The sequence below is a fragment of the Diplodia corticola genome, assembly GCF_001883845.1.
Source record: "Diplodia corticola strain CBS 112549 chromosome Unknown scaffold1, whole genome shotgun sequence".
In the NCBI taxonomy this organism is placed as follows: Eukaryota; Fungi; Ascomycota; class Dothideomycetes; order Botryosphaeriales; family Botryosphaeriaceae; genus Diplodia; species Diplodia corticola.
The window spans coordinates 1430324-1447219 of record NW_017971480.1 but is presented as its reverse complement, the minus strand read 5'-3'; the positions used below and the strand labels follow the sequence as shown (position 1 = coordinate 1447219).

Below are 16896 nucleotides of genomic sequence, written 5' to 3'. Positions count from 1 at the left end.
CTCTCCTCTTCTTCTCGTAGTATCTTGGATATTTTGTAACTGGATGAAGTATTAAGGAGAATCTCAACTTCTGCAGACGGATGTCCAGGTTTTGTACTGTCTTTGTTCCACGTAAAGAGTATTGCTCCTTGATGATTCTGTATGAAGTCTTGAAGACCCAAATGCAAAAACAAATGACATAAATCCCTTCCATCTTGATTGCTGATCTACTTTATATCGTGCGAGTAATGTCTTTTTGTAAGTAGAAAGACTCCAGCCTTGTTCACATTCATGCAGCCTGCGCGTTGTTGGTTTCACCAGCTGCGGGGCAGCGTCCCACAACACCATGGCTGCATTCATGCAGCCCTGATGCTAAATTTGTAATCATGAAGAAGTTTCAAATGCGTTAGGCTGCTTAGAGCCTAGAATTTCTTGAACCAGGCTGGAATAATGCCGGTTTGGAACCAGTAGTCTTTCGATTGATGTTTGCTGCGCATCGCCACGGTCGTGAATATGAATTTCATGGAGGGCTACGAATATCCTCGCTAACGCACACGCCTCTAGCGTGTGCTTATAAGTTAACGTCGTCATTGGCCCTTGGCTGTCGCACGTATTTTACGAGACCACGATGGATGACATGAGCGCAGATCCATTTTTACAAACGCGTCACCGGGCTGAGATGCTCTGCAGAATGACCTCTGTGGCGTCATCACTATCGTCGTGTGTAACACTACGACGGCGCCGATATAAGACCCCCGCAGATTGCGCTTTCCATCTCACTTTTAGAGCCTTGCACGCAGCCATGAACGCTCTCCATGACACCTCGAGCATTACGTGTATCACGGCATATGTCGTTACCGTTTCCATACTGTACTTTTCAGCTCTGAGCCTTTATCGACTAACGTTGCACCCACTCGCAAAGTTTCCTGGACCCAAGCTCGCAGGATTAACGTGAGCTACTATATAATGTTTCTTACTGCTGAAGATTGTCTTATTCGTCTTAGGTACTGGTATGAGATCTACTATGACATCTACAGACGGGGCGATTACACCAGGGTTATCCTTAAACTCCACGAAACGTACGGTCAGTACACTGATGTCACCTTTTCTTGGTGCCGAGATTGTTTGTAACAAATCCAGGACCGATTATCCGAATCAACCCAAATGAGCTACACGTTAGCGATCCCAACTTCATCGAAGTGCTGTACACGAGCACGGGAAAGAAGCGAGAAGTCTCATCTTGGCACTTACGCCCCTTTCAGTACGTGTCCAAACAAAGTCGCACAATCGAGGGATCTCTGACCGTTTTATAGGTTTGAGGGAGTATGCGGAAGATGTGACGAAGATTGGAAAATGCAGGGCTAATCTTCCATAGGCGCATTTCGGCACCGTGGACCATGATTTACATCGCACGCGTCGTGCTCCATTGAGCCGCTTCTTCTCCAAGGGCATGGTCATGAAGCTGGAGCCAGCCCTCAAAACAAAGGCGATCCAGTACTGTCGGAACCTCGAAACCTGGGCTGGATCGGGTGAAGCCCTTGACTTGGTCACATCAATCTCATGCTTCACAACAGATGTGGTTACTGACTACCTGTACGGCAACGGGTACCGTTTTTTGGATGATCCCAAGATGAAACTCAGTTTGTACCATCCGATTCACATGGGCGCCGAATCAATCATTACGTTCAGGCACTTCCCAATCTACCTGAAACTGTTCAACGCCATCCCTTCGTGAGTAAGAAGTCAAAAGTGACATGTTGCTTCCACTGAAGACGTACAGTTCCATCATGAAGATTTTGAGTCCTGATGCGGAGCTGTGGCGGTTGTTCCGGGTGGATGCGCGCACGCGTATAAGGCGAATCAAGGAAGACATCTACGCGAAAGATGCGGAGCTACGGACTACAGTTTTTCACGAGCTACTGATGAGTGACTTGCCGGAGTCGGAGAAGACAGTTGAGCGACTGGGCATGGAAGCACAGGCGTTGGCTGGGGCAGGGGTAGAGACCGTGACATGAAGTAAGACTCTCTGCACTGCTTCACTGGCAGGTCCTGGATGGAGCTCATTATTGACGCTTTGCTTCAGCGCTGTCCGTGGCCATGTTCTACCTCCTGTCCTCTCCGGAGACGATGGCGAAGCTTCGCTCAGAGCTCGAGGCCGTTGCTCCGACCACTGACCCAAGCGCAATGCCGCCATGGACAAAGCTTGAGCAGTTGCCGTATTTGAGCGGCTGTGTCTACGAAGGTCTTCGCCTCAGCTCTGGACTGCCGTCACGTCTCGCGCGGAGCTCGCCAGACGAGGCCATCATCTACAGAGCGCCTGATAGAACGTGGATTATTCCCCCGCGCTACTCGGTCGGAATGTCGGCATACCAGATTCACCATAACGAGAAATTGTTCCCACAGAGTAGGAAGTACCAGCCGGAGAGATGGTTCGATGAGGGCGGAAAGAGGAACAGACAACTGGACCAGTACCTGCTAAGCTTTTCCAAAGGGTCGAGGCAATGCTTGGGAATGAAGTGAGTATATACACTTCTCTTCAGCGTACCGCTACTGTAGTGCAAATTGCTCTAACTATCACCAACCTGTAGCCTGGCCTATGCGGAGCTGTTCACCTTGCTGGCTGTGCTGGTCCGCTGCTACGGTCACCGTCTTGAACTATTCGAAACGACGGCTGAAGACGTAGACTTCCACCATGACGCCATGATCCCCACAGTCAAGCCGGGGAGCAAAGGGATTCGGGTACTGGTGAAGCAAATGGGGTAGGTAGCCTGTCAGAAACTGCAATTACGAGCGACCGACAAGTATTTTATTGCTCTCTGTTGCCGCGCAATGCTGGTCATGATGAAGATTGGGCCAACCAATTAGATCTCTCGCACGCCGAGGCTACCTGGCGTTTTCAGGGGGAATAAAGTAGCCGGTCTAGAACAATTAAAATAATCCAGGCGCATGGCGGACAGATGGGTCAAAAGTCCGTCATTCCGATTTGAAGCCTAGTTCTGAGGGGATTCTGTTCTACTCCGTGAGTACTCCGTCGCCAGGGCGAATTGACTAGCACGGGTGGACTGCGCGTGATTGGCTAGTTGGCTACGGAGTACTCACGGTGTTGGATTGAAGAGGCCGGCCAAACCCGCTGGATCCTTCCTGACTCGCCGCCGCAGTACTTGCCATCTACCCCACACCGTCAGCTCACAGCAGGACAGGGCGGGACATCATACCTAGAATATATAAGAGCACAGCTTCTCCACCGCCGACAAAGTCTTTCACAACAACATCAAAAACCCACCCCGTCCGTCGCAACCATGGAAACCTTCACCAAGAAAAGCTTCACCTCCCCCCGCTCCCTGACCTACACCTACTACGACTCCGCGCCCGCCAAACCCGTCTCCACCTCCGCCTCCACCCCCGTCCTCTTCCTCCTCCACGGCTTCCCCGACACCGCCCACCTCTGGAAGAAAGTCGTCCCCCACCTCTCCACCCTCCCCAACCGCATCATCATCCCAGACCTGTACGTCTCCTCCTCCCCTCCCCCAAACCAACCAACCACCCACCCAAACCAACCACAACCACAACCACAACCACAACCACCCAACCCAACACCCCCGCCCTCCCTAATCAAAAAACCCCAAAAAAAAAAGCCTAGGCTCCGGCACCAGCTCCAAGCCCACCTCCGACGCCCAATACAACTCGCGCTCCACCTCGGCCGACCTCGCCGCGCTGCTCGCCTCGGCCGGCGCGACGCGCAACGTCGTCGCCATCGGGCACGACTGGGGGTCGTACGCGGCGCAGCGGCTGTGGCTGTGGCACCCGGCGCTGTTGGCCGGGCTGGGCCTGCTGAACGTGGGGTACGCGCCTGCGGCGAGGGCGCGGTTCGATCTGCAAGCGGTGAATGACGCGGCGACGGCGATGGAGACGGATAAGGGGAAGAAGAGGTACGTGCCGCTGGCGTATTGGGAGGTGTTGGCGGCGGCGGGGGAGGAGGGGGCGGCGGTGGTGGATGCGCATCTGGAGAGCTTTTGGGGGGTGTTGCATGGGGAGGGGGAGGGGTGGGTGCGGGAGGTGTTGTGTGTGAGGGGGGCGTTGAGGGCGTTTTTGGAGGGGGACGGCGTGGCGGAGGTGAAGGAGTATGCGCGGCCGGGAGGGGGGTGGAAGGAGGAGTGGTTTGCTGGGGTGGAGGAGGGCGGGGGCAGTCTGGCGGGGGCGATGGGGCCATACAGGGCGATGGTGGGGAATCATCAGTGGGAGGTGGAGAGGGAGATTCCGGTCGAGCGGAATAGGGTGACGGTGCCGACCTTCTTTTTGGCGTGCTCGGGGGATGATGTGGGTAGTTCGAGTTCGGAGAGGATTGAGGAGGCGAGGGCGTCGGGGTTGGTGCCGGATTTGACGGCGATGACTATGGACGTGGGGCATTGGTGTACGATGGAGAAGCCGGATGAGGTCGGGAAGGCGCTGCATGATTGGTTGGTGGAGAAATTTTACGGTGGCGTTTCGGAGTAGGTCGAGAGTGTAGGGCCTGGAGTGGAGATGGCGGATGCAGAGAAGTGCGGGATGAGAGAGGTCCTCGGACACGAATGTCGTTGGAAGGATTATCCGTGACGCTGCTTCCGTTCGTTGTTCCTGTGCTCTCATTTCTCCAATATGTCGAAGTTAGAAAACCACAATGTCTATGTCGAACGAACCGGCTTTATGACTGCGCACATATCGTCCTTCCAAAGACACCAAAGCAATGCTTGAACAAAGTTCAAATTTCCATTGTGGAATGAGTGGCGACTTTGAGGACCAAGCCAACTTGGGACCGATCAAGACGTAAACCGGGGAGGCCAAGAACATCTACGCTGGCGCTGGCATTTAGCGCGCGCGCGAAAGTTCCCCGGTATGGCTAGCAAGCCGTGGTTGCGAAAACGGGCGAATACCAAGGTTGGCCAGCACAGCGTGCCACTCTTCAATGGCCTCAATGGCCCGTTCCCCAATCAGCTCTGTGGCTTGATGTTTTCTCCGGTCGTGCTAAATTTAGGATAAAGCACCGAGCATCAATAGTACACCATACCAACAATAATGCCCGCTTCCTAATCACCTCAGAGCCTGCTACTGCTCGAATAGGTAGTAGTCTCAGCAACGTAAGCTTCGATGGACTTATGAAACGCATCTGTTGACACAAAATGTGATGTTTTCGGAGTACAATCCTTGTTCGGAGTACTATCATCGCTATCTCCGGCTTCGTGCTTTTGGTGCGAGTTTCGACCGATCGTGCTTTATCATCGTCGAGCCCAGGTACGTTCATTGGTGCGTTTCTTGGAACCAAACACGTGCATTGTGTTTCAATATGAATTGGTATATGTTCCAGAATATAGAGGTCGTGCATTCAATGCCGGTAAGTTTTGAAAGGAGAATAGTCTTGATCAATTTTCCGAGTCCATGATCCTACACGGCGGCATTGAGAAATTATCGGAAGCCTTGATATTGGCGGTAGTGTAAGTGGCGTGCGAGCTGCAAGGGTTTGGCGGACGTCGAACGATTGTTTGTTGCTCTTCGTGCGGTGGGACAAAGGATAGTAGAGTTAGGCCACCCACCACACGGACGAAATGCGGACATCTATCAGGGGTCTACCCTCATTAATTGGGCTAACATGAGCCATTGCGGCTCAAAATCACGCTCACAGCTGACTGATGCTGCGTGTATCGTCCGCGGCCGCAAATGACTTACAAATGGCAAATGGGTCAACTCCGCTCGAACCCCGCAAACCCCTGGGTAAGTCAACTCGGCGTTGAGAGATATAAACCTCCACGACGGAATAATGGCAAAAGCATACGCCCTTCAGCTTCAAAGACACAAGTCGCACAGTCACACTTACCTTCTCCATCACCATCTCGCAGCACAATGGCGGACCTCGACTTGTTCAAGAAATACTCCCTAACCAAGACCTACCACCAAAAGGTCTACCCGGACATCGACCCCACCAACCCAGCCAACTCGGCCGCCGGCAAAACCGTCGCCATCAGCGGCGGCCACAGCGGCATCGGCTTCGCCATGGCCCGGGGCTTCTGCGCCGCCGGCGCCGCCACCGTCATCCTCCTCGCGCGGCGGCAGGCGGTGCTGGACGAAGCCGCATCGGCGCTGCACGCCGAATACGGCACGACCGTCTGGACGTACAGCCTCGACGTGCGCGACACATCGGCGGTCAGCAGCACCTTCTCGACGATCCGGCAGCGGCTGGGCGACGGCGGCGACGTGGACATCCTGATCGCCAACGCGGCGGTGCTGGACCAGGGCGAGACGACGCTGGACTACGACCCGGCCGTCATCGCCAACAGCTTCGCCACCAACGTCTTCGGCAACCTCAACCTCGCGCGCGGCTTCCTCGCGCCCGAGCTGCCCGCCGTGCCCAAGACGTCGCTGCTGCCGGGCCTCGCGCCCATCGGCGGCGCCAAGGACACGACGAGCGTCCCGCCGCCGCCGGCGCGCGCCAAGGTCCTCATCGAAGTGTCGACCGCGGCCGCGTACTTGCTGCTCCCCGGGCAGGCCGTGTACAGCACGAGCAAGCTCGCGTCGACGCACTTCCTGCGGCACCTGCAGGCGGAGCTGGACCTCCTGCCGGGGCGCCCCGTGCGCGTGCACAGCTTTCACCCCGGGGCGGTCTTGTCGCCCGGGGTGCGGGATTTGGGCGTGGTGGAGGGCATGATGCCGCAGGATGACGAGAGTCTGCCGGGCGGGTTCGCGACGTGGTTGGCGAGCCCGGCGGCCGAGTTTTTGAAGGGCAGGCTGGTGTGGGCGAATTGGGATGTGGGCGAGATGGTGGGGATGAAGGAGCGGTTTGAGGCAGAGGCCGACTTTTGCACCGTGTCTTTCAAGATGTGAGCGGCTGTCGTTTGTAGTGGGAATCCTGTACTTATTCGTGGCCTCGAGCGCCCGTGCGCGCACCTGTCTAAGCGAGCCTCTTGCAAGTTGGCCTTTGAATTCCGCTCTTCCTCTTCCCCTAAGCGCTGCGAGAGTGTGATTCTGCCCCTGTACCTAGCTCAGCCGAATGCCCTGTCGTCGCTGCATGCAAATGTCATGCGTCCCCTCTGCTATTCCTGTCACTCTCCATCAACACCCGCACGTCTGGAACCGGATTCATGATTCGCAGAAGCTTATCCTTCCCGTCTGGACCCCTGTGGTCCCACATTATACTGCAAAGGGCTAAGCAGCCCGTTGCTTGTACCGAGCCTTGACCAAGCTTGTCCGCTATAAAGATCAGGGGAACTTCCGTTTGATCGTCCCCCGAACACACCGCCATCAATCTTGCGACAACCACGTCATAGCCTCCGCGTCATCTATCTACATACTAAACCTTTCCACCCGGCCTCTTCACACAAAAACACCCCTCCCAAAAAAAAAGGGAACGACACAAAAAAGCCACTCACCCACCCACCAACCAACCATGGGCCTCCACGACACCTTCGACTTCGACGAACCCGCCTACATCCTCAAAACCCGCGCGCGCACCACGCCGCAGCTCCAAGAAGAAGAGATCCGCAAGCTGCGCCAACACTTCGCCGCCTCCTGCTCCATCGGCGCCGGCGTCGGCCACTCGATCCACAGCGCCGGCATCTCGCTCGGCGTCTCCGCCTTCGGCCTGCGCCGGCTCGTCGTCGCCCGCCGCAAGCTGGCCGTCATCCGCGCCGAGCTGACCGCGCGGGGCGTCCCCCTGCACGACCCCACCAAGCGCGACGTCGCCATCCCCGTCGGCGCCGCCCTCGCCGGCATGGGGCTCGGCGCCGAGATCGGGAACCTCGTCGGCGGGATGATGCCGGCGCCCGATTTGCCGCCGGGGACGCATTTGGATCAGGCGGGGTGCGTGGTGGGCGATTTGGCGGGCGCGGGGGAGGGGTTCGTGCATGGGTTGGCGGATCAGAGCCATGTCGTGGGACATGCGGTGCAGGAGCATGTTGCGGGCGCGTTGGCGGGGCATGTGGGCGCCGAGGCGGCGGCGAGTGGCGCGGGTGACGCGGCGGGGAATGGGCACGCGGTCGGGTATGTGGCGGGGATATTGGCGGCGAAGAAGACGGAGGAGTTTATTGCCGAGTGTGTGGGTGAGGCTGTGTTTGCGTATGCGTTGGAGAAGATGCTGGATCCCGAGATTAGGGCTGAGTTGGCGCTGAAGGGCAAGTGTAGTCGGTTGTTGGGGCCCCTGGGGCAGTATTGTAGGGGGTGTGGGCAGTCGATTAGGGAGGGAAGGTTTGCGCGTAAGTTTGGGGCGGGGACGGTGCTGGTGGGGGATTGCGATGCTGATGGTTGGTGTGTGCAGATTGCTGTCAGGGTGCCGATGACTATGATGTCTGCATGCCGTGCTTCGCCAACGGCGTCAACTGCCAGTGTGCTGACCGCCAGATGGTCATCATGCAAAAGTCTGTTGCCGGCGACGTGGTGATATCCGAAAAGGGAGACTCGTGTAGGCGACTTGCCAGTACCGGCGTGAACTGTGTCGGTTGCCAGAAGGAAGTCACCCAAGGTCGTTACTACTGTGCGATTCCCACCCAGCCATCTGCCAGTCAGGCCAGCTCACTGACAGGCTTGCAGACTGCGATTCTTGCAACCAAAGCAAGGATGGGTATGACCTGTGCGAGTCCTGCTATGGCTCCGGGCAAACGTGCGAAACCCCAGACGAGCATCGTCTATACGTCTATCTGAAGGCCAATGTTTCGAACAATGTCGGCCCCTACGCTTACGTCTCATCCGAGGCTGTGCCTTGCAGCACCTGTGAGAAGCACGTGGAACAAGGGCCATACTACCGTGAGTTGTTCAGCCCGTCTTGGCAAGCATTACCGGCACTAATGCTTTCAAGACTGCCCTCATTGTGGAGATTTCGCCATGTGCGAGCGGTGTTACGAGATGGGGCGGTCGTGTAGAGACCGTGATGCCGGCCATATACTTATCCGCTACTACGCCTACTCTGCCATGTACTCGGTCTCTGGAGACTTTCACGACAAGACGTGTAGATTCTGCAAAGGCGCATTGGGCAAGTCAGGAGACTCTTTCTACCGTAAGTGCTGTCCCCACGTGGCTAGCTTGAAGCTTATCTTGCCGCAGGTTGCACCAAGTGTGATGACGGCCATTACGACCTCTGCGGCGGTTGCTACACGAAAGGCGCAGGCTGCGAAGACCGGTCGCATTCTCTGGCGAAGTTCACTATCCAGTAAGTTGACTGGTTGGGACGGCAGACAGACCAAAGCCGTGGCGGTGAAGCCGAGACCATTGTCCATGAGGCCAAGTCAGCCGAGTTTTGCTCTGGTGCAACCACGAGCCTTTCCGGAAATGATGGTTCCTATGCCAGACGGTCATGTACAGGACCAGAGTGTCGAAGCGGACTGTTCCACGTGTGTCTACCGTGGCTGGAACCCGACGTGACGCCACGGTCCAAGAGCCACAAGACGTCGTTGTGGCTGAGCCTGCTTATCAGCACTATTGTCCATCACACGTGCAGCGCCCTCTATTCGCCTTGACCGGCACCAGCCGGACGCTGTGATGAACGAGCTACTAGTTGGAAATAGGGGTAAGCGCAGGCGCTTAGCGCTTGCTGTTCATGGTAGTTCCGGAACACCATGGTTCCGGGACTCGCAAAAACTGGGACCGCACCAATCATCCCCCAAGTGGTTGTGGCCTGACGGTCCTTCTGTCCCCGGCGAGTCTGGGGTCTAGGCGTCGAGGCTGTTTTCAGCTACCGGCTACGCCTAGACGTCCTTCGTCTTGCTCTTTCGCCGTATATATGATCATGTGTACCCCTGCACACCTGTTGGCTGCACAAGCCCCTTGCCTGGTATTCCTCTCGAAATGGCCAACAACGCATTTCTTACCGATGAGGAGATCACCCAATTCTTGGATCAGCTGGACCGCTACAGGGACGGGAAAATCGACTATCGGGAATTGCAGCACAGGCTCGACCAAGCCCACAACGACATCACGCCGGATCCACAGCCGGACAACATCTATCACGACGCCAAGGAACGCCATCGTTTCCTGCGCAGCATCGTCGGCACCGACGAGGACCACATCCCCCGAGCCGAGCTTGCTCAGCGGATTCGGGAGTGGGAGATTCCTTCGTTGGAGCAATCCAGGAAAGAGGAGCAGGATGAGAAGGACTACGTGAGCAACCTGTCGATATGGAGACGGGTGCGCGCCTACTGGGCGGTGCACGGCCCGGAATTTCTCTTCATTGCCCTGGTCGTCGGCATGCAGCTTGCTTTCGGAGTCTGGCAGCTGGTCAAGTACGTCGTCATCGTCGAATACCGCGAGGCTTTCGGATGGGGTGTCGTGCTGGCCAAGGCGTGTGCTGGCGCCCTCTGCCCGACCTTCTTCTTTCTCATCCTGAGCATGAGCCGATACTTTTCGACTATTCTCCGGAGATCATACCACATCTCTCGCTTCATCAACTTCGATCTGTCTCAAGAGTTCCACATCAAGATTTCCTGCGTGGCTCTTGCGCTTTCGACTCTGCACGCAATTGGCCATTTGACCGGGACCTTCATCTACGGCACTTCACCCCAAAGTCAGGCTAAAGTCGCCATCCTGCTCGGACCCGCGGCGGCCAACCAGCCATACAGTTCCTATACTTCGTCTCTCCCGGGTTGGAGCGGTATGGTAGCGCTTGGGCTATTCTGGACGCTTGCCCTCTGCAGTATGCCCGTGGTCCGCAAGTGGAACTACGACATCTTCCAGCTCAGCCACCTGCTGATGTACCCCATCATCGGCCTCCTGATGGCTCACGGCACCGCTTCTCTCCTGCAATGGCCCATGCTCGGCTACTTCCTCGCCTTCCCCACGCTCCTGATCCTCGTCGAGAGAGTGACGCGCGTGGTTGCCGGTTTCCAGCGCATCCCGGCAACAGTCAGGATCCTCGATGGCGAGACGGTCGAGATCAAGGCCGAGGTGCCCAAGGAGCGCATCTGGAAGTACCAGGCGGGCAAGTACGTCTTCCTGCAGGTGCCACAGCTCAGCCTCTGGCAGTGGCACCCCTTCACCGTCTCCGTGTGCATCGGCCGCGAGTTCCAGCTGAACATCAAGACCGACGGCAACTGGACGCGCCGGCTGCGAGATTTGGCAAAGGCGTCGCCAGACGGCAAGACGGCGCAGATCGACATCGGCATCAACGGGCCCTTCGGCGCCCCCGCCCAGCGCTTCCACGACTTCAGCCACACCATCGTCGTCGGCGCCGGCATCGGCGTCACCTCCTTCTCCGGCATCCTGGCCGACCTGCAAGCCCGCAACGACCGCGTCCACTCCTGCTCGCCCACCGACGAGAAGCAACGCGACAGGAAGCCCTCGCTCCGCAACTGCCACTCAGACTCCTCGCTCGCATCCTCCGCCTCATCTTCATCCCACCCCGACTCCCACTCCCCGCTTCCCCCACCACCCGCCTCCGAGAACAAGCCCAACAAGAAACCCAACACGAGCAAACTCGAAAAAGCCCCGCACAACACCACCACCCCCTACGCCGCCGACTACCGCCGCTGCGACTTCCACTGGATGGTCCGCGACCGCAACTACCTCTACTGGTTCTCGGACCTCCTCAACCGCATCTCGCGCTCGCAGGCGCGCTACCAGCGGGCGCGGCGCGAGTCGCGCGCCCCCTCGACGCTCGACATCCGCATCAACACGCACGTCACGCAGCGGCGCGACGCGCTCGCCGTGCACGTCTACCGCTGGCTGCTGGAGAAGCAGCGGCGCCCCGCGCACGGCCGCCACCACCGCCCCAGCGTGAGCCCGCTGACGGGGCTCGTCTCGCCGACGCATTTCGGCCGCCCGGACTTCGTGGCGATCCTCGATGAGCATTATGAGGACATGCGGAGGTATCGGATGAGTCTTGTGGCGAGGGAGAGGGAGGAGGAGGAGGATGTGGAGGGGAGGAGGAGGGGAGGGGGAGGCGGCGGCGCCGGTGCCGGTGCCGAGCCCGGCTGCTGCATTGCGGGTAGGAGTGGGAATCGGTTGAGGGTGGGCGTGTTCTTTTGCGGGGCGCCGGTCGTGGGCGAGATCTTGGCGGATCGGTGCAGTGCGTTGACGGCGAGGGGGCGGGCGGATGGGAGCAGGGTCGAGTATTATTTCATCACCGAGGTTTTTGGGTAGGTGGTTTCGTGGAGAAATTAAACTTTTCTTATTCATTTCTTGTTCATTTGATATTGCGGACTGCGGTGTGCTGGGCGATCGATCTTTGGGAGTGTGCGTGTGCGTGTGCGGTGCCGGTGCCACGGATATGCCCGACTGTCGTATGCCGGTCTGTCTTGCCTACTCGTCTGGCGGATATTTGTCCGACGGCGATCTTCCTCCAATGAGGTGTCCATTCCACCCACGCTGCTCACACCCCCCCGTGGGGTACACCCGGTTTGAAAAACTGGGGAACATGCTTTCCCCGCACTTTGAGGAAATCGTTGATAAAGGGTGTCTCCGCATTTTATCCCGAGCGGCAGCCGTCCGTTTCGACGGTTTCTTTCAGTCAGGAACAGTTTCTGCCGTTCTGAGATTGCCGTCTTCCTCTTCGCCAAGTGGCAGTTCAGCCGCAGTTCCTATACCAAAGGCGCCGATATGCAGCACGCGAAATCCGGATCCGTCGAGGATGTCGAAAAAATCGAAACTACGACACCGTTGCCGGATGATTTGCCATTGCCGGAATGCCTTGCTCACTTGAACTCGGACGAGCTTCGTCAACTCGAGAAGAGCCTTGTTCGGCGACTCGACTGCACGCTGTTGCCAGTGGTGTTGCTTTTGTTTCTGCTTAACATCATGTCCGTCCACTTTCCACTCAGCAAAATAGCTGGGGCTGACACGCCATAGAGACCGAAACAACATCGCCAGCGCGAAGATTGTGGGCATAACGGAGACACTCAACTTGACCAACAATCAGTATAACACGTGCCTGCTTTTGTTCTACGTGGGTTGTAAGTGAAGCTGGGTGGTTGCATCCAACGTCAACGTTGACAAAGCGTCGGCAGATGTCATCACGCAGGTCCCATCGAATCTCATCATCGGCAAAGTCAGGCCATCACTCTACATATGCAGTATCACGTCTGCGTGGGGCGTGATATCCATGTGCCAAGGCTTCACCAAGAACTTCGCAGGCCTTGCCGTCACCAGGACGATTCTTGGTCTCGTTGAGGGTAAGCACCTACCGAACTCGAGCAACACAATCCGTCCGACTAACCATTCAGCTCCGTTCTTGCCTGGAGTGTTCGTGCTCATGTCATGCTGGTACAAGCGAAGCGAGCTTCCGGTACGCATCGCCATTCTGTACGGCGGCAACATGCTGGCGACGGCTTTCTCAGGCCTCATCGCCGCGGGCAGTAAGCTCCCTGCTCCCCAAACACCCCAACGCGTCCACACCCTCGTCTCACACCACCACCCCCTCCAGTCACATCCCGCATGGACGGCAAAGCGGGCCGGCCCTCGTGGGAATGGCTCTTCATAATCGAAGGCGCCATGACCACCGTCATCGCCCTCCTCGTCATCCCCCTCCTCCCCGACTACCCCCTCCAATCCCCGCACCGCTGGCTCTCCCCCCCGCACCAATCCCTCGCCGAGCACCGCATCCGCGCCGAAAACGCCGGCATCCCCGACACGGACCCCTCCAGCGCGCTCTGGGGCCTCCAACAGGCGCTCCTCGACCCCAAGCTCTACGCCTTCACCCTCCAACAAATGTCCCTCATCACCGCCCAATCCTTCAACAACTTCTTCCCCTCCATCGTCAGCACCCTCGGCTACCCCCCGACCACCACCCTCCTCCTCACCGCGCCCCCCTACCTCCTCGCCTTCCTCGCCAGCCTCCTCGTCTCCCTCCACGCCTCGCGCCGGTCCGAACGCGGCCTCCACATCGCCGCCTGCCTCGCCGTCGCGCTCCTCGGCAACCTCCTCGCCATGCTCGCGCCCGGCGTCCCCGCCCGCTACGCCGCGACGTTCCTCATGACCGCGGGGGCGTACGCGCCGTACAACCTGTGCGTCGCGTGGCTGTCGGCGTCGCTGCCGCGGCCGCGCGCCAAGCGCGGCGCCGCGCTGGCGGTGGTCAACTTCATGGGCGCGGGCGTCGCGCACTTTTACACGAGCTACATGTTTCCCGATTCGCAGAAGCCGCGGTATTATGCGGGCGGTGGCGTCATGAGCGGGGCGTGCGTGGTGGCGGCGGCGGTGGCGGCGGGCATCAAGTGGCATTTGAGGAGGGAGAATGAGAGGTTTGAGAGGGAGGAGCGCGAGGGGGGGCCGGAGGGGTTGGCGGCGGTGGGCCGGAAGAGGGGGATTGTGGGGGCGAGGGAGGGGGAGGGGAGCGGCGCGCAGGCTGTGGTGAGGTTTCGATATGTGCATTAGAGGGAGGGAGGGAGGGTGCTGGTTGTGAGAAATACTTGCTGTTCCACATCGGGGCGGAGGACCGCACGCTCTCTTCAAGGTATGGCTTCTTGGAAGATGTAGGTCAGTGTCCGACGTCTGTTTGATTTTTCCTTCATAAATCGTTGACTCTGTATGATGTGGACAGTGAGAAGTGCTAGTACTTTTAGATTAAAATACCTACTGCATTAACTGCGTAGTTATTTGCCTCTCCAGTTTGTAAAGGAGTCTTCTTATTTTTGCGTATCGAGCTAACGACTAGCTGGGCATACACGTACCCAAAGTGTACTCTGCTCTTCCGTACCACACTGTGCTTTGCCCTAAATTCCTTTTCGCGGCTGTGAAGAAGGAATGCTGAAGCGCCAGTACGTAGACGGCAGTGTCAGATTAAGCTTGAATAGATGCTTGTCTCCCCTGTTGGCTGTGCCGTTACAAGTCCAGGTAGCTTGTCTTATTGCGGGGTCGTACAGACAAGGGTGCGAAGCTGCTGTCTCAGACCCGCAATCCAGACGGGGCAGTAAATACCATGAGCAAGGCCCAGAGCGACTCCTTTCGAGCAGCTAGACCTCGGTTTTCGATATTTCCCTTGTGGAATTTTCTGTACTTATTTCAGAAGCTATTGTAGTTCACCAGTTGCTGAGTGACTTTGGAAGCTTCTTGGCCTGTTATCATAGAGCAGCTCGCGTCGTTCTGTATCCGGTAATGTTAGCATCGATCAACATCGCGTCATTGCCAATCCCTCGAGGATCAGCGCAATCTGTGACAACTCCCGTCTCTTTCACCGCAATGAGCTTGTTCGAGAAAACTGGCGATGGGCAGCTACGACAAGGCTGAGGCTGGGCCAGCGGCTAGGCTGAAGCTGTGGCGTTGGCGCCATTACTCAGTCCTCGAACGTCGCTTCAGCCAGCGTGTCGCATCCAGGAATGAGTGTCCTGGACGTCTTACCCGAGAACACGTAGAATGCCTTAGGTCTCAGGATGCTCACTACCGCATAACATGCCACGTTTAATGTCTTGCTGCTATTTATCTTTGCTCACTTGTAGACCCAACTCGTGAAAGCTCAATGGGGACGTGATTGCCGGGTAAGTCTGGCGCGTTTATCGCTGTGGGGCTTACCCGACGGGCAGTCCCAATCGGATTGCATAGAATATCGTGACAGTGTACGAGACCAGCGTAGTATTGAATAGCACAGTAAAGTCAAGACTACGCTATGATTGGCAATCGTTGTCATCATCTAAAAGCGATACTACGAAATGTCGCAGCTGCTTGCCGAGCGTCTGTTGCTGACGCGTCCAACACCCGGACTATTTCTACACCGCATTAGATTAGCGAAGAGATGCAGCCTGGATAAGCTTGTTGGTGGGGGGACGACTCCATGATCACCGTTATGCGGGGCGCGGAAGAGAGGCGATCCGGGCAAAAGGCCCCCAGCTTTGCCAGTTTCAGACGCTGCCGCTCACACGGTGCCTGTCTCATAGCCACATACGGCAAGTGATGGCCCCTCGCAACTCAATCTGGGCATTGAGAGTGCCCAGTTGAAAAAGCCCGAAGGCCTCCTGGTTGCTCATTCCATCTTTCACTCAGCATCACTTCAACGCTCTCTCTCTCTCTCTCTCTCCGAAGTTCAAGACATTCCTTTGTCGCCGGCCGACTCGCTACATCGATACCCGAACGCTTCTTGTGCATAATATCTACACCTTAATTCACCATGAAGTTCACCCTCACTGCCGTTTTCTTCGCTTTCCTTGGCATCACTGTGGCTGCTCCCATCGGTAAGTCCCCTTTATGCACCGCCGCTCTCTTATAGATACTGACGGATGCGCTTGAAGCCGACCCGGGTGACACTGCTCCCGTCATGGCCAACGGCGGAGATCCTGTGCCCTTCGCCAACACCGGAAACCCAGGGAACGCAATGAACCAGTAGATGTTCTTGGCGTCACGGACGAGTTGGAGAGGCGCTACTGTTGGACTGGTGCAAGGTCGCGGTCATCAGTGAACTCGGCAGCTTTGGAGTGGACGATACCCAGATTGAGCAGAGCAGAACTATTTTGGCAAAGGATGACGCTCATCGGTCATGCTCTCGCGCCATGGCTCAATTGAATACTATTATTGATGATCAAAAGCCCTTTATCAATGTGACATGTAACATCTGCATGCATTCCGTATGATAATCTATAGATGGGCAATTGGTCACGCCCGGAATAGACCCCCTGACAATTGCATTCTCCCTCGGAGAAGTTGCATCAGCATCTTCAGTGAGTGGCTTCAAAAGTGGGGCAAAGTTGCATCTTCAGTTGCCACTTCGAGAATGGCGCCGGGTGAGCCCAGAGTGCACCCACCCTGCAGCCTGCGAATCATCAATGAATGCTTCATCATCAACGTCTACTATGGCCGATGAATAGGCTCTACCATGCATCATGCCTACCAACGTTGCCGTAAGACCAGGAGAAGCTCAAGCAGATGGGTTCTGCTCGGTATCCCATCAAAGCGGAGCGGCAGCGGGTAGCGGCTGTTTTATAATTGTGGATCGCTTTATAAGCACCCCATGTCCGCTTCAAATTTTGCAAACATTGTCGTTTG

The 16896-nt window shown here is 57.0% G+C and overlaps 5 protein-coding genes across 5 annotated transcripts; all 5 read left to right on the top strand.

Moving 5' to 3' along the window:
- Nucleotides 1-781: 781 nt before the first annotated feature.
- On the top strand, nt 782-2742 carry BKCO1_1000460 (cytochrome p450; the record flags this gene model as incomplete). Its single annotated transcript, XM_020269860.1, has 8 exons — nt 782-930; nt 984-1063; nt 1120-1240; nt 1293-1302; nt 1355-1710; nt 1760-1905; nt 2063-2495; nt 2568-2742. 8 exons carry the CDS (start codon nt 782-784, stop codon nt 2740-2742), a joined length of 1470 nt encoding a protein of 489 aa, XP_020135432.1.
- A 536-nt stretch (nt 2743-3278) lies between these two features.
- On the top strand, nt 3279-4473 carry BKCO1_1000459 (alpha beta hydrolase fold-1 protein; the record flags this gene model as incomplete). The annotated part of the gene is made up of 2 exons (XM_020269858.1): nt 3279-3484; nt 3615-4473. 2 exons carry the CDS (start codon nt 3279-3281, stop codon nt 4471-4473), a joined length of 1065 nt encoding a protein of 354 aa, XP_020135102.1.
- Nucleotides 4474-5853: 1380 nt separating this feature from the next.
- BKCO1_1000458 (short-chain dehydrogenase reductase sdr) lies at nt 5854-6831 on the top strand (the record flags this gene model as incomplete). The annotated part of the gene is made up of 1 exon (XM_020269857.1): nt 5854-6831. One exon carries the CDS (start codon nt 5854-5856, stop codon nt 6829-6831), a length of 978 nt encoding a protein of 325 aa, XP_020135103.1.
- Nucleotides 6832-7393: 562 nt separating this feature from the next.
- Nucleotides 7394-9152, top strand: BKCO1_1000457 (zz type zinc finger domain-containing protein; the record flags this gene model as incomplete). Its single annotated transcript, XM_020269856.1, has 5 exons — nt 7394-8198; nt 8261-8476; nt 8533-8745; nt 8798-8995; nt 9043-9152. 5 exons carry the CDS (start codon nt 7394-7396, stop codon nt 9150-9152), a joined length of 1542 nt encoding a protein of 513 aa, XP_020135559.1.
- Nucleotides 9153-9783: 631 nt separating this feature from the next.
- Nucleotides 9784-14298, top strand: BKCO1_1000456 (fad-binding domain-containing protein; the record flags this gene model as incomplete). The annotated part of the gene is made up of 6 exons (XM_020269855.1): nt 9784-12068; nt 12444-12728; nt 12778-12881; nt 12936-13100; nt 13152-13283; nt 13352-14298. 6 exons carry the CDS (start codon nt 9784-9786, stop codon nt 14296-14298), a joined length of 3918 nt encoding a protein of 1305 aa, XP_020135560.1.
- Nucleotides 14299-16896: the final 2598 nt, after the last annotated feature.